Source organism: Sorex araneus, chromosome 5, assembly GCF_027595985.1.
Source record: "Sorex araneus isolate mSorAra2 chromosome 5, mSorAra2.pri, whole genome shotgun sequence".
In the NCBI taxonomy this organism is placed as follows: Eukaryota; Metazoa; Chordata; class Mammalia; order Eulipotyphla; family Soricidae; genus Sorex; species Sorex araneus.
This window is the reverse complement of record NC_073306.1, coordinates 203756598-203772318: the sequence shown is the minus strand read 5'-3', so window position 1 is coordinate 203772318 and position 15721 is coordinate 203756598. Positions and strand designations below refer to the sequence as shown.

The 15721-nt window shown below is 49.3% G+C and overlaps 1 protein-coding gene across 3 annotated transcripts in view; it reads left to right on the top strand.

Moving 5' to 3' along the window:
• Positions 1–4877, top strand: part of RASGEF1B (RasGEF domain family member 1B) — a 652097-nt gene extending 647220 nt beyond the window's left edge. For all 3 annotated transcript variants that reach the window (XM_055139397.1, XM_055139398.1, XM_055139399.1), the window contains 2 exons: positions 302–374; positions 3374–4877. In XM_055139397.1, coding sequence (XP_054995372.1) covers positions 302–374; positions 3374–3398 — 98 coding nt within the window. In that variant the 3' untranslated portion in view covers positions 3399–4877. The remainder of the gene's footprint in view (positions 1–301; positions 375–3373) is intronic.
• Positions 4878–15721: the final 10844 nt, after the last annotated feature.

The following is a 15721-nucleotide window of genomic DNA, read 5'->3' as shown; positions in this document are numbered from 1 at the left end:
AAGTCTACTAGGACAGGCTCCCTCTCTCCATCTCTCCCTTATAAAGAACACCGGGTGAACATCGAAGTCCCCCGTGTCTGCCTTTGTAGGCCGAGAGGCTCATGGAATTTTGTTGCAATGGTCAGTCAGAGGCTAAGTAGACAGTTGTATTCTTCTTAAAGAAACTAAAGCTTTTCTGCCATAATTTGATATTTTTAAGAGTGTGTTTTGCTACAGTTTGGACAAGGGAGATGCATGGTAGGGGATTAGATATATGTGAAAGCCTCAGAGATAATACATTCTTCCTTTCGCTTGATTGCAGCTCTCTACTTGGCTTCCTACGAGAGTGAAGGGCCTGAAAATCATATAGAGAAAGACAGATGGAAGTCCTTAAGGTGGGTCACGTTGCTTCTCCTTGTGAAAAATGTGAAGATGAAAGATGGTCATCCTGTCTCTGGGAGGTCGCTGTCTAAAAAGTTTCAAGTCCTCTACACCTTATCTCCTCTTAACTAAAGTCTATGTGGCTTAGAATCCTCATTGCCATCATTCTGTTTTATTGCCTTTCATTATTTTTTTTATATTGGCAGATAGAGAACAGCTCGGTTCTAACTCCTGCTACTTCTTGGAATACAGCATTGAAATTAGCCCAGGGTCAAATGAGCACAGAGTCATTTTCCTCATCTAAAAGATAAGAAGTTCAGCCTATGTGTCTGCTTATTCCTAACACTAAAATTTTACTTGCGCCAAGATGAAAGAGGCCTACATTTGTTTAACACCCTGGTTAACCTCAGGGTGCCACTTGACTCGATCTTGGTCAGCCTTTAGCATAAGACAACATTTAAGTGTAAGATAGAATCCTCCCAAGTTAAAAAGCGTTATGAAACATTCAGCATTTTTTAACAGTACCTACTGTGATAAGGTACATGTCTAATTTTAAGCATTTGAGATACTTTAATAATCAAATCATACCCAATAGATAGTAATAATAAAATCCAGGTGACGGCATCTTGTTCTTCTAACACTCAGGGATGGCACCTTGTTCTAACACTTCTAACACTCATGGGTGCCACGCTTGACAGGAGCTTTTCCTCTTCTTCCCCGAACCATTTAGGGATCTGATACTTTGTGTTGGGCTAAATTGCATATGCCAAGATTTCTACTTTTGTGTGTGATTTTGTTCAAAGGAAGCGTTAGATCTTTGCCTTCTAGAGTGCAGAGAGATGAGGTGCAGAGGCATTGGAATTGTTATTCTTCATGGTAGACAGGTGTGTGCTGGTGGTGGGTAAGGATGGGCACCGTTTCTTATTTCCCGGATACAAATAAAGAAGTTTTAGATTTTGGACAGAAGCCTAAAATCACAGGACTTTAGTGGGCTTGCTGGGTGGGTTGATGCCCAGTTCTCATCATATAACATATGCCTACCAGTGTCAGAAAAATACAAAACTAAAATTTTAATTTTGTACTACTCTGTATTGGTAGTAAAGGCTATTTATTATACTCTTATGATATTCCTTTGTAAACATGAGCCCCAGAGGGTGCATCTTACTGGTAAAAGATAAAAGAGTTATGAATTATGCCTTGTAGGTATCTACTTAAGATGAACTCCACTTTCCATCATTTCCCTCTTCTTACTCCTTTATTTAAAATAAAATGGGGCTGGGGGGACCACACATGGCAGTGCTCATTGTTTAATCCTGGCTCTGCCCTGAGGGATCACTCCTGGAGGTACTCAGGACACGAGGGATTGAACCTAGGTGGGCCGCGCGCAAGGCAGGTGCCCTACCCAGTGGACTGTTGCACAATTCTCTTAATCTCTCCTTTCTCTTTCGAAACATTTAGCACAGCCATATTGTTAGTTATAATTTAACAATGAAAGGTATTGGCTATGCACAAATGATACCCGGTATTCACACTAGTCATGAAATGCGGGCATATAACAATTCAGATCTACCACATACTTTGGTTTCGTATATAAAAGTTTTTATACTTTCCTGGCTGTTATTTTTTAATACCATATTCATACTCAGCTAGATGAGGGGTTTATTTGTCAAAGAATTGATAGCAAAAGCGAAAGAGTTGTATAATCTCTGCCAATGTATGTGTGTGTGTTATTTGCGGCATGTGATAGCACTTCACATCTTATTGGCTAAAACGTGTGACCAATGAATGTAGTGAAGAAGGGGAACCTGCACTGGCTTCCACCCAGACAGAATCCCTTGTCCATCTGCGGTTGTAGACAGGTTGTGTACGTCTCAGCAGTGCCGCAGTGATGCTCAGTGCACGGGTCCATTGAGGACTGCGTTGAGGAATAAGGAGGATGACCAACACAGAAGCAGACTTGTCCCCATAGTGAAGATCGAATCTCTGCTATCACAGACTGCTTTCCACACGGAAATCATTTTGCAGGGACCTCACCGAACAAACTCCTTGGAGTTCTGGGTTCAGCTTGGCTCTGCCTTGCCAAGGCCCTCCTCCATGGCCACCTGCCCTTTCCTCCCCCACCCCCGTCTCCAGTGTTCAGCCCCAGGCTTCCTCTCCTCTACAGACCACATATGTCCAGGGTATCCCTTTGTCTTTCCGCCTCATGTCACCCGCAGTTGTGGCCACATGTCCCGTAGTTAGGGAATGTATGACCATGTGCCACTGCAGATATCTGCAGAGGTAGAGCCATCACGCACAAAATAAGCAACAGAGCTTTCGGTCATTGTAAACCGAGCTCTGTCTAGTGGATTGTTCTAGAATATTAGTACCAACTGAAAACATGCATATGTGATATATATATATATATATATATTTGTATTTATATATATATATGCATACATGTGTGTGCGTGCACACACACACAGACACACAGACACACAGACACACACACACACACACCTTAGCTTTGCAGGCAGTGGATACTTTTTCATAGATGCTTTTCCAGCTGTGCTTGGAATCACTCATTCATGCTTAAAGAGCTGGGTCCAGGTCACAGACATGTCCCAGGGTATTTCTTGTCCTGTTCTTTGTCCACTACTATTTATTTGCGCTCAGTGATCACGGCATAGGAAGACGCATGACGCTATCTACTGAGTAAACCCATCTGTGATATGGCCAGTCTGTGTAGCTAAGCCTTTAGGTCTTTATCTATGTTTATCAGAAGCACGCAAGAGACACATTTGCCCCACCATAAAGCCTCGGCCATCCCCAGGAGTAAGTGTTCCTTTGGAGTCGCCAGTCCTCCTCCCTGCAAAACAGGGATGTTAAAGCTTTTTCTTCTTGTGTCAATTACGTAACGTCACTGGCCTTAGGACATCAGAAAGACAACTGCAGTCGTCAGGAACGTGTTTGAATCATAGCTTGAAGCGCGCGCTACCTTCTCGCTTACGGAATTGTCTTCCCGGTTCCTCAGGTCCACCCTCCTCGGCCGAGTTTAACAGAGGGGACACGGATTGCTGCACCCCAGGACCTTGGAGGGGCTCGTCTTTGTTTTCTGGCTTCTTTAGAAAACCCTGGTGTCCCTGCAAGCAAGCCTCACCCTCACGAGCAGCTGGGAAAGTGATTTCCCGCAGCCGACAGCTTGACTCTGATTTGGTGAGACTGTAACGTTCACTGAAGACCCTTGAGAAAGAATCCTCAGGAGTTCCCAGCTCTGCACGTGATTCATCTCCTGGAATTTCCATGTGAATCACAGCTCTGCACCTGGATGGAGCTTCCTTGTGCCCGCGCAGGCGTGTGTGTGTGTGTGTGTGTGTGTGTGTATGTGTGTGTGTGTGCATGTGTGCACATGCATGCAACACACACACACATCTGTATTTTTGTTTTTTTTGTTTGGGTTTTGTTTTTCTGGGTTTTTTTTTAATATATATTTGGTTGAACATTTGCTGCTAATGGGACTTGTCCAGCTGAGCGCCGGCCCTGAGGACGCCCACATTTCTTGGTTAAATGAGAAAGGGAGAGGGCAGAGGGGAAACCACGCACTGAGAGCCCCAGCCTCAGCTCCAGCCTCTGGCTGGAAGTGTGACTCAGACTGTGTCCTTTGTGTGTGCTGTGTCGTGAACCTCCCCCCCTCTTCCGACAAGGTTTTGAGTTGGCTGCTGGCTAGCAAACTCCTTTTTACCCACATAAGTTATTTAATATAATGATGAAGCTCAACACTGTGGTAGGAAAATAGCCACTAGTAAAAAAAAAAGAAGCAGCGGGAGTCTGACGGGGGACCGTTTAACGTTCTAGAAGGACTTGGTTTTCCTTTGCCCTTCTGAGCTGTTTACAACTGACCACTGTGTTCCACAGATGTATTTTTCAGTAATATATTATTTTTTTTCTTTTTTGCTACTTAGTTTTCCATAGTGCCCCCCGCCCCCCCCCCCGCCCCCACTTTCTCGTAAATTGAAGTGATCTGACTTTAAGAGTCTTGGGAAAAACCCACAGCCTAATTGCAACTTAATTTTTTTAACAGACTGCTATTTTTTATTAGTTACATTTTAGAGTCTGTTGGTGACTAAACTTGTTGAACAAAGAATAAACTGGAGAAGGTACCACGTTCCACTCTCCCCCCACCCCACGGCAGCAGTGAACACAAACAAATGCCAGACCTCTTGCTGTCACCATAAAGGTCAACCTAATTGTGAAATAGTTCACCTTGTTAAACATCTCAATAAGTCTGTAGTTGCTCTGCAAATGGCCGTTATATTTATTTACTCTAATAGAAACTATAGAGTAGTAAACCGTGCTAATGAAAAAAAATAAACAAAACACACAGCAAAGCCTCCTGCTCAAGACGGAGATGTGTTTGAAAACTCAGTGACATGGTTTCACAACACGGAGCATGTCTGTTTACTGCACGCCACCTTCAGTGGACCTGAAATGTCTACCAGTTGTCCCTTTACAACCATCAATATATTTTACACTCTGCAGCCAGGAGTTGTGGTGTCTTTCTTTAAATGGATTTTAAAAAAATTGTGTGTGTGTTTGTGTGTGTGTGTGTGTGTGTGTGTGTGTGTGTTTGGGGGCGGGGGCGAGGGGGTGATTGAATTGCCAGGAGGCTCTCGTGGCTCTCAGTTCATGTAACTGGCTACGAGGTGACCATCCTCGAGTGAGTGTCCCGAGAGTGAGTCTGTACTCAGTTCCCAAGCGCGACTCATTGCCAGGGTCCAGTAAACAGCACTGGCCGGGGACTTTCTCTGACCTTGGCAAGGATGTCACTCCAGTTGACAGGTGTGGGTGCAAGTTTATTCATGAGACTAATCACGTGTCCCAGGGCTCCAGTGTTCAAGCAGGTCAACACTGCTTCCCAGACCATCCGGCTTGGAGATAATCAGGGGGGTCTCATTGGCAAGTCGAACTGGATCTGGTCCATCTGGGATCCGGGATACGCATGTGCTGTTGGGGGCTTCCATCTGCTAGCATGGCAGGCCCCCCACGGCGCTGCCTCTTTCTGCCTCTCCCTGGACCCGGTGCCCCTCTGCTTGACAAGGTGACAGCCGTGAGGTTTATCTTTTCATCGTCTGCATCAGAGGTTGGCAGAATATAGGGACTGCTGTTCCCATGAGGAAACAGCGATCAACTCAAACAAGAATGATGATTTCACGAAGGGTAAAATTGTATGAAATCAGCAAATTTAAATGTCTGTAAGTAAAGATGTTTTGGGAACAGTGGCTTGTTTATCCTTTTGAGGAGGACTGCTCACCCTTGCAAATGCAGAATCTTGTAGCTGCCACCAAACTAGACAGCCCGAAGAACCTCTACTCCTCTCTCTTCCCTCTGGCCCTTTAAAAAAATTATTATTGAATCACCGTGAGATACAGTTACAAGCTTTCATGTTTGAGTCTCAATCATACAATGATCAAACACCTATTCCTCCACCAGTGCATATTCTCTGTCATCATATTCCAAGTATAGCACCCCCCCTTTCCCACCCTCCCCCTGCCTCCATGGCAGACAGTTTCCCCCAGACTCTCTCTCTACTTTGGGGTATTATGGTCTGCAGTACAGATACTGAGAGGTTATCATGCTTGGTCCTTTATCTACTTTCAGCTCACATCTTCCATCCCCAATGGTTCCTCTAAGGATCACTGACTTAGTGATCCCTTCTCTATTCCAGCTGCCTTCTCCCACAGCTCATGAGTCAGACTTCCAACTATGGGGCAATCTGCCTGGCCCTTGTGTCTAGAGTCCTTGGGTGTCTGTCTCATATTAGTTTATATTTTACAAATGAGTGCAGCCCTTCTGTGTCTGTCCTTCTCTTTCTGACTCATTTCACTTAGCATGATACTCTCCGTGACCATCCACTCATAAGCAAATGTCATGACTTCATCTTTCTTCACAGCTGCATAGTATACCACTGTGTAGATGTACCAAAGTTTCTTTAACCAGTCGTCTGTTCTCGGGCACTCGGATTGTTTCCAGATTCTGACTGTTGTGAACAGTGCTGCGATGAACATACAGGTGCAGATGTCATTTCTGCTGTGTGTTTTTTTTTACCCTTGGGATATATTCCCCTAAGTGGTATTGTGGGTTCATATGGAAGCTCAACCCTCTGGCCCTTTATAGTTTGCTCACCAGTGAAGAAGGGTCTTCTCGTGAGTTTGCAAAAGTGCCATAGGAGTTCTAGCATGGCTTAACCTCCATAAAGGAGGCTACTGAATAAAATTCCCTAAAATGGCTTTAGACCTCAAAACTGTGATTCTAAGATGATTTCATCCACAAGCGTCCCGTTACCATTCTGATCTGCAGTCCAGCTTTAACGTCCAGCGCCTCACAAGGCTGAAGCTGGGTATTTATCATCTTCGCCGTGGACAGCACTTCCTACACTCCCTTCTGTGCTGCGTGTGGGTTCGGTCTGCCCAGCAGGCTTATGCCTGCGTTTCTAATTGACGTGTCTGGCTGGACGCGCAGGAAAATGCCAGGGTGAGCAACACCAGGGTATCAGTCTGTGGCTTTCCACTCCGAGCGAGTTCTGTCCAGGCGTGCCCCACATTCCAGGGCGGCAGGCTCTGAGCGGAGGCCTGGAATTAGACTCAGAGCAAGCCCGGATTTGGCGGGAAAGGAGAACACACGCTCTTTTCTCTGCCTAGAACTCCTGCAGACTCAGGCTCCCTGGGGTGGCCAGGCCTCCCCTCCCACTGGGCTTCCCTGCCTTGCTTCTGCCTCTGCTGCACCAGAGAGCGGCCTCAGCACCTCTCTCGTCTTGCACTCTCTGGTGTGTTTTACTTCCTTCTGTTCTCTGTTGATATTTTTTTTCCTCTTGTTTTTAAGGTTCTTTATGAAAGCACCTTGACTTACTAAGCATTCATAATAGAGTTTCAGGTATTCAAAGTTCCAGCACCTTCCACCCGTGACCTCAGCTTCCCTCCACCCTCCACTTCTTGGCAGGCAGATTTTTTTTTTTTTAATAACGGAGGAGTACTGCTATTTGTTCAGTCATTGATTCAGCTGATTGAATTGGGGATGAACTCCACATTACTTTTGTTGTTGTTGTTGTTAATTGTGTCACCGTGAGGTAGAGTTACAAAGCTTTCCTGTTTGAGATTCAGCCATGCAATGCGGGAGCACCCATTCCTCCAAACAGTGCACTTTCTCCACCACCCACACCCCAGTCCTCACCCTGCCTCTATGGCAGACAGTTTCCCCCAATTCTCTCTCTCTCTCATTTTGGGCATTATGTTTTGCTCAAAATTCCCCACCACCATTCAAGCCCACCTGCCAGGGCCAGATGCTAGATCATTTATTTTCCATTGATCATTTATTTTCCATTGCTCATGAGAGCTCGCATGGCCGCGATTATAAATGTGAATTTCTAGATTGTAAATGGTTGGGTTCCAGAGACATCTCTGTATGGCAGAAATCCATTTTGAGATTCAATTAGGAGTCTCTGGGCCAGAGTTGTTGGTGAGCCAGGATGGCACTTGGAGGCAGATTGTGGGCATGAACAGCCAGTCTGCTGGGCGGGCAGATTTTTAAAGTTTACTTGTCCTTCGGGTCTCATGCTTACGGGGTTCTTGACTATGTGCTTTAAATACATGAAAGAACTCAGAGGGGTGAATGAAGATGTGGTAGATGGAAAGTTAACAGGCTGGGGTTGGGGCCTTGGGCACGTTGAGGTGGCAGAGGTGTTTGTTTTGTTTTTCATCATCATCATCATCATCATCATCATCATCATCATCATCATCACCATTCCGTTGATCTCCGATTTTCTCAAGCAGTCTCAGTGACGTCTCCTAGCCCTGAGAGTTTAGAAGCCTCTCTTTACTCATCCTTCCCAAAGGTGCCACATTGGAGGCTGTTTCAGGGCCAGGGGAATGAGACCCATCATTGTTACTGGTTTTGGCATATCAACATGCCATGGGGAGCTTGCCAGGCTCTCCCATGTGGGCAGGAAACTCTTGGTGGCTTGCCAGGTGGTCTGATAGGGAAAATTAGGCTATAAGATGTCACGAGGCCTTGAAGCTGTTGATGGGATTACACAGTGCCAGGGGCACTTTCTGAGTGTGACCGCCTAGCTACTGGAAAATGGGGGATTGGGTGGAAGAGGCCCAATCCCAATCTGAGCAGGCTTGGAGATCTCAGCCTCGGGTACCACACACCTGGGTTCCTCTGCCAGTTCCTTCATGCATGAGGATCATCCGAACATGTGGAGAGGGGCCTTGAGCATGGCTGTGGCTGGGTTCCGGAGGTCTTTGGTTGCCAGGGCTCTGCTTGGAGCGGGGAGGGAAACTCAACCCACCCTTTCCGAGGGGCCCCGGTGAAGACAGCCTGGAGTGGGGGCAAGAGACTCTGCTCTATTTTGTTTTTAACTCTAAAAATGAGCTCTGATGCTTAGAACTTCAAGAGAGCCAGTATACTGTTAGAGGCCCAGTTGCTCCACTATCTTAGAATGTGAAACAACATTCTCAACATAATAATAACCTTCCACTTGGGTGCCTTCTGTGTACCCACGGTCAGCCTCAAAAGAGAGTGTCTGCCTCTATTCCAAGCATGTCTTGACTACTGGGATGAAGAACATAACTGAGAATGGAAAAAAAAAGGGGCTCAGCTACTTTTCTCATGGAGCTCAGAGTTCAAAGGGATTTCTGAATTTGTTTCCTAGGATGGGGGTGGGTGTTTCCTAGGAAGGGGGATGTGGGTATTGACCTAGAAACTTCCAGCTAAATGTCTAGTATTCAGAGATGCCCCGCTGGCAGCTCCATTAGCTTTTCCCTTGAAAGGTTTGTCAGACTTTGCTTCTAGCATTCTAATAGGGAAAAATAGGGCTACTGGCTAGGTAATTCAAGCCAGGGTTTGCTTCTGGCTTTGAATGATCAGATAATTGCCTCGTCCTCTACTTCATACAATCAAGATCGCTTGATTGTATTCAATGGGTAGCAAGAGGGGTTTGAGAGTTATGTATCCAGTTTTTAGAGGTTAGGGACCTGTCACTCAACACTCATAAGGCCGACTCCACACAGAGTAGACGACTGCATGACTCACCCCTTCAGAATCGACCCCTCTCCGAGGCTGCATTATTTTAAATCTAATGCTATCAGGGCGTTGTTGACGTCCTTTTGATGGCACTTAGCAGCTTACTCGTCTTTAGGTCCCTTTCCCCAAACCAAAACCCTGCTTCGTCTCAAATGTTTGACCTAACAAGCGAAGGAACATCCAAATATGCATCAGAACATTCTGGACACATTCTGCATGTTGTCAACTGTTAGCCTGCTTAAGCTTTTTGTGCACATAACTCGACAATGTAAGACTTCTGTGTCTGGTTTGCAATTAGGAAATTAAGGAGGAGAAAGGGAGCTGATTTTTTTGGCCGGAGGGGGGAAAATTGTGCATTCCCTGAAGGATGCTAAACACTGGTGGTAATAAAGCTTTGCTTGCTTTCACTCTGCCACCCGCAGCACCTGCAGAAAATGAAAGTCAGTGTGAACTGATCTCGGGGTGGGAAAGTCAGTTCAGCCGAGCGTGGTCCCAGCTTAGCGGAGACCTGGCACGCAGGGGCTCACGGGTGTCCTCAGGTGTTTGTGGCGAGATGATGAATCCACAGAGCGGATTCATCAGGTAACTTGAGTGGACCATACACAGGAGTCAGTCATGTGCTGGACGGACGCATACATGCAAACCAGTCAGGCGCCAAATTGCTGAGACTTGGACTTCTGACATTTGGGGTCAAACAATCCTCACACGTACCCCTCCTAAGGAATTAGGAAATTAGTCCTGATTTAGTCGTGCTTCTAAGTGCTCCGGCACTACTCTCTCCACAGCAGCCAGTAAAGAGAACCCAATGCCCTGGGTTTTGAAGGGAGAGGGAACGGGATGACTCCTGGCTCTGCACTCAGGGACCATGACTGTTGGTGCTTGGGAGACCATATGGGATGCCAGGGATCGGACCCAAGTCAGCCATGTGCAAGGCGAGTGCCCTACTGGCTGTACTACAGCTCTGCCTCCTGTCACGAGATTTGTCCTGAGATTTTTAAAGTCATAAATATGACTTTAAAAATTCATGACTATAAATTCATGACATTAAAGTCATGAATATGACTTTTGGACTTTTAGCACTTCCTTATGTTTATTAGCACTAGTAATCATGAGGAGGAATTCATCTTTAAAAACTATTAAAACCTGGCACTAAGCTGGCACTGATACTGTGCCAGGGTGAGGAGAGACGTTTGAAACCCACTGTGAGTTAATCAGCTGAGACTGGACATCACAAAGAGTTAAGCCTCCCTCCCATGCCCTCCCCCATATTTCACATTTCTGTGACTTTGCCTCCCCACCTTTCTGCACCTCAGTGTTCTTCCTCCTCTGTGAACAATGTCTGGACTAACCACCGTGACCTTGGGGACTGCCGGGGAGGTCTGGGGAGCACTTTCACAGCTCACAGGTGAGTAAGAGTGATGCATCCTGCTTTTGTGCCTCCAGCCTTGCCTTCTTCCTGCCCGCTCCGTTGTCTTTTGTTTCACTGTGTTTGCAGAAAGAGAGAAGAGGCTCATTTCTACTTAATTGGAGGCAAAAGAATGATAACGGCACACGTCATCCCTCCAGTTGGCTGGCACACCCGTGTAGATTTCCTTAGAGTAAGGAGTGATTGCCCAGAGCGGAAACCTTCCAGAGAAGACACTTTGTGCCAGAGCGGTTGTATTTCAGAAGTGCAAGCTGGAGAAAGCGGTTTCCAAGGACTGCAAAGGCGGCTCTATTGTCTGGACTACATCTTTGCCATCAGGCAGTTGTAACTGTGCTTGTCCGCAGAAGTAGAATCATCTCGAAGCAGCCTGCTCACACCTAGCAATAGAAAGAAGCCACTATCTGGCCTCAGAGATCAAGTCTCGGGGCTGGAGAGATAGTGCAGTGGGTAGGCACTTGCCTTGCATGCAGCTGGCACGGTCCTGTCCCGCACGCCACAGATGGTCTTCTGAGTGTCACCAGGAGTGAGTCCTGAGCTCAGAGCTAGAAGGAAATCATAAGCACCGCCAGGTGTGTGGCCACCCCAAACCCCGCCTCAAAAATAAATAAATAAAGGACCGAAAACAAGCAAACAACTTGAGACTCACACAGACGTGGTCAGAATTCACTTCTGCATTTTTGTCAGCTTTCCCCTAACCTGTAGGTCCACCTCAGCATCTTGGACTCTCTGCTCCAAGATGCTGAAGTAACCTGCAGGTTAGGGGGAGTCCCGGGCAGAGAGCTAGAAGGAGATCCGTTTGCTTGTGGGGATCTCCGCACACACCTTATTAGTCTGCCCAGGTGTGCAGAGAAAATCAGCCTGGTCCCCCTGCCACATTGTGTGACTCTGCAGGGCGGCAGCCTCTGTCCAGAGACTTCATAGAAGCCTCGAGCCCTGGGGGTTGGCGCCTTGGCGTCACCACACAAAGACTCTTAATAGGACATGGGTACAGAGGCTGTCTCCCCAGCCCCTTTGGGTACCCTTTAGCTGGCCAAGCAAATGAACAGGAAACAGAGGAGGTAAACACACACACACACACACACACATGTACATGCACACGCACAAACACATAGCATGCACCAAAGCAAAACTAATCTGCACTGGAGGCTGCATGTTAAACCTGGATCACGGAAGAGCCGCGTCACGGCTGCCAGCATCAGAGAGCCCTGGAAGGCGGCCGCTCGAGCCAGGCGCATTGCTCTGGAGTGGAAAAGCGAGTACAAGCCCTCGAAGCTGGTGAGACGAACCTTCCCTTTGGCTTTGTCGGGGTCACACACACTGAGGTGGCAGCTGTGCAGCGCGGCCCCTCATGAGCAACGTGGCTGGATATGCCTTAAACATGGGCGATACCACCTCATCTCTGGTGTGTTCCTGCTTCCCACTCTACAATAGACTTGGCCAGACCAGGGCTCCCAACCCTGAAGGGATGAGGGAAGGGGGGTTGGGGTGGAGGGAGCAGGGCTGATCCTGACTTCCACCCGGAAGGCTGGGGGCAAGAAGACAGGGGTGGAGTGGGCAGTGCCCTGCAGGTCATTTCTATCATCATCATCATCATCATCATCATCATCATCATCATCATTATCATCATCATCATCATTATCATCATCCTCCTGTTGATCGGCGAGTCTCTCAAACAGTCTCAGTAACATCTCCATTCCTCCTAGCCCTGAGATTTTAGAAGCCTCTCTTTACTCATCCTTCCCAACAGTGCCGCATTGGAGGCTCTTTCAGGGCCAGGGGGATGAGACCCATCATTGTTACTGGTTTTGGCATATGATTATGCCACGGGGAGCTTGCCAGGCTCTCCCATGTGGGCAGGGAACTCTCAGTAGCTTGCCAGGTTCTCCGAGAAGGAGAACTAGGCTATAAGATGTTGGCGCTTCTGGGAGCTTGGTTTTATAGTCTCTGTATGTTGGCCATTGATGGGATTACACGGCGCCAGGGGCAGTCCCTGGGTGTGACCGCCTAGCTACTGGAAAATGGGGGATCTGGGTGGAAGAGGCCCAGTCCTGATCCGAGCAAGCTTGGAGATCTCAGGTTTGGATCCTGCACACCTGGGTTCCTCTGCCGGTTCCTTCATGTGTGAAGCTCATCCGAACATGTGGAGAGGGGCCTTGAGCATGGCTGTGGCTGGGTTATGGAGGTCTTTGACTGCCAGGGCTGTGCTCGGGGTGGGGAGGGAAACTCAACCCACTCCCTCCGAGGGTCCCCGGTGAAGACAGCCAGGCACGGGGGCAAGAGACTCTACAGATAAAATAAGAAGGTGGGTGTATGAGCTGGGGGAGCGGGGTGGCAGTGAGGGTTGGGGCTTAAAGCAGGGGGGAGTGGGGAAGGAGGGAGGGAGAGTCTAGCCCAGCAGGTAGAGCATTTGCACTGCAGGTGATTAACCTGGGTTCAATCCTGGAACTTCACGTGGTCCCCTAAGCCTCACAGGAGTTATTCCTGATTGCAGAACCAGCAGTAAGCCTTGAGCACTCTTTGGTATGGCCAAAAAAATAAAAATTGAGTGTGTGGGTCCCGCAATCAGAATAAAAAAGCAGAGAAGACAGAAGACGGGGCCTTGCGTCATGAGAGAGAGCGACAGCCAAACAGTGATGACATTGCTTGTCTGGTTGTAGAAACAGAATTCTCGAGAAGAAGCGTCTTTCAGGGCCATACTCCCCAATTCAGTCTTCTGGGTCTAAAAGGGGGGGGAGACTGTTTCTCATGAACCTACAGCGACTCCGTGGACGTGAGTGGGTGAATGCGGGGCCAGAGACTCGTGTCAGGAGGGCCTGGCAGGGCAGCTGGGAGGCAGGTGGGCAGGGAGCCCGCAGCCACCCGACGGGGCACAGTCGGGTGCTCTGGGCAGAGAGCTGCCTCCTACTGGGACCCCGGAGCTAGGGCTTGAGGTGCGGCCTGAGAGATCGTCACGGCCCAGAGAGAGAGACACGACGCAGGCTCTGTGCTAAGAAATGACCCGTGACTCAAAGGTTGGTGTCAGGCTGAGGCGGAGCCTGGTACAGCAGCGGGCCCTTGCCGGGGGCCAGGCAAGGCGTGTTCGATCCCCAGCATCTCACGTGGTCCTTGGAGCCCCCCCCCAGGAGTGATCCCAGTGCTCAGAGCCAGGTGTGACGGTTCCTCCACCCCACCACCCCCCTAAAAGACAAGGTAGATGTCAGGCTGGATGGAGCGGGTTCAAAGCGGGGCGGGCAGGCTTGCATGCAGGAAGCTGTGGTCCACGGCGCTCTCAAGCCGGTCTGCTTCTGGCCCCCAAACGAAGTAGGTCCATGTGGAGCCACCCAGAGGCCCTGAGCAGTACGCCGAGAGGTATGTTGTGACTTGTTAAAAGTGTGGGGGCATTAGGACCACACCCGGCAGTGTTCTGGGGTCACTCCTGGCTCTGCATTCAGATCACTCCTGGTGGTGCTCAGGGGTGATCATAGGGGTGTTGGGGATTGAACCCAGGTTCACCGCGTGCAAGGAAAGGGCCCGAGCTGCTGGACGCATCTCCTTAGCAGGAGCAGTGACAGCTGAGTGGATTGACCGCAGGGCTGGCTGCGACAGAAACCTTTTCTTTTTTTTTTTGGTGGGGGGGGGGTCTCACCCAGTGATGCTCAGGGGTTACTCCTGGCTCTGCACTCAGGAATTGCTTCCTGGCGGTGCTTGGGGGACATATGCCGGGGATTGAACCCGGGTTGGCTGCGTGCACGGCAAATGCCCTCCCCGCCTTGCTATTGCTCTGGCCCCTGCAAGGGAAACCCTGTTGGAGAGGAACTTAGGTGGAACGCGAGATTCGGGTCTCGGGCTGGGGGCCCAAACAGGGCACACCAGGTGATGCTCCATCAAACGCTCAGCAGGCACCGGTGCACCCTGCGGAGAAGCGTGGGGCTCCCTGGGAGTGTGGGGAACAGAAGCAGGGAGCTCACCGGGTGCAGTTTCGGGGGATGCTGAACCCCACGGCTTGGACGTGCCTTTACTTGGCTCAGCTCTTTCTAGAGGCAGAAGCCTTGGAGCAGCCCGTGGAGGTGGGACCTGGAACAGGACAGTCGATTTTGGTGTTTGGCCACGCAGGGCTCGTGCTTGTTCCCTGGGCGGGCTGGTGGGGGCCACACTCGGGAGAGCTCGTGGGGAGGGGGACATTCCCCCAGGCCAGGCCGCTCTCAGCTGGCTCAGTCCTTCGAGCTGTCTCTGGGGCCTGCAGCTGCTTGCTTGCTTTCTTCTTTTTATAAGTTAATTTAATTTTTTTTGGTCACACCAAACAGTGCTCAAGACTTCCTCCTGGCTCTGTGCTCAGGGATCACTCAAAGGAGGTGCCGGGGATCAAACCCAGGTGGGTCGTGTGCAAGAGAAGTGCCCTCCCCGCTGTGCTATGGCTCCAGCCCTGTCCCCTGGGATTCTTTTTTTTTCTTTTTCTTTTTTTTGGGGGGGCGAGGTCACACCCGGCGATGCTCAGGGCTTATTCCTGGCTTGGCAGTCAGAAGCCACTCCCGGCGGTGCTCGGGGGCCATATGGGATGCTGGGAATCAAACCCAGGTCCGCCGTGGGCAAGACAAACGCCCGACCCGCTGTGCTCCAGCCCCTCACCTGGGATTCTTGGACGACTCTGGGACGACACGCTCTAGTACCACCGAGTGACCAGCAGCCCGCACAAAAGCCTGGACCCCTGACGGTCCCAGGTGCTACCCGCCACCCACGCCTGGTCAGCAGCCGCTGGGTCAGAGAGCATCTGGGTGTGTTGCTTAGGCCTCTTCGCGTGTGGTGTTCCTGGGCGGTGTTTATTGGCTCAAAAGTGCAAGCGGTCTGTCCCTTTCATGATGGAGCCGTGTACGAGCCGAAGGCCCTCACTAATTGAAT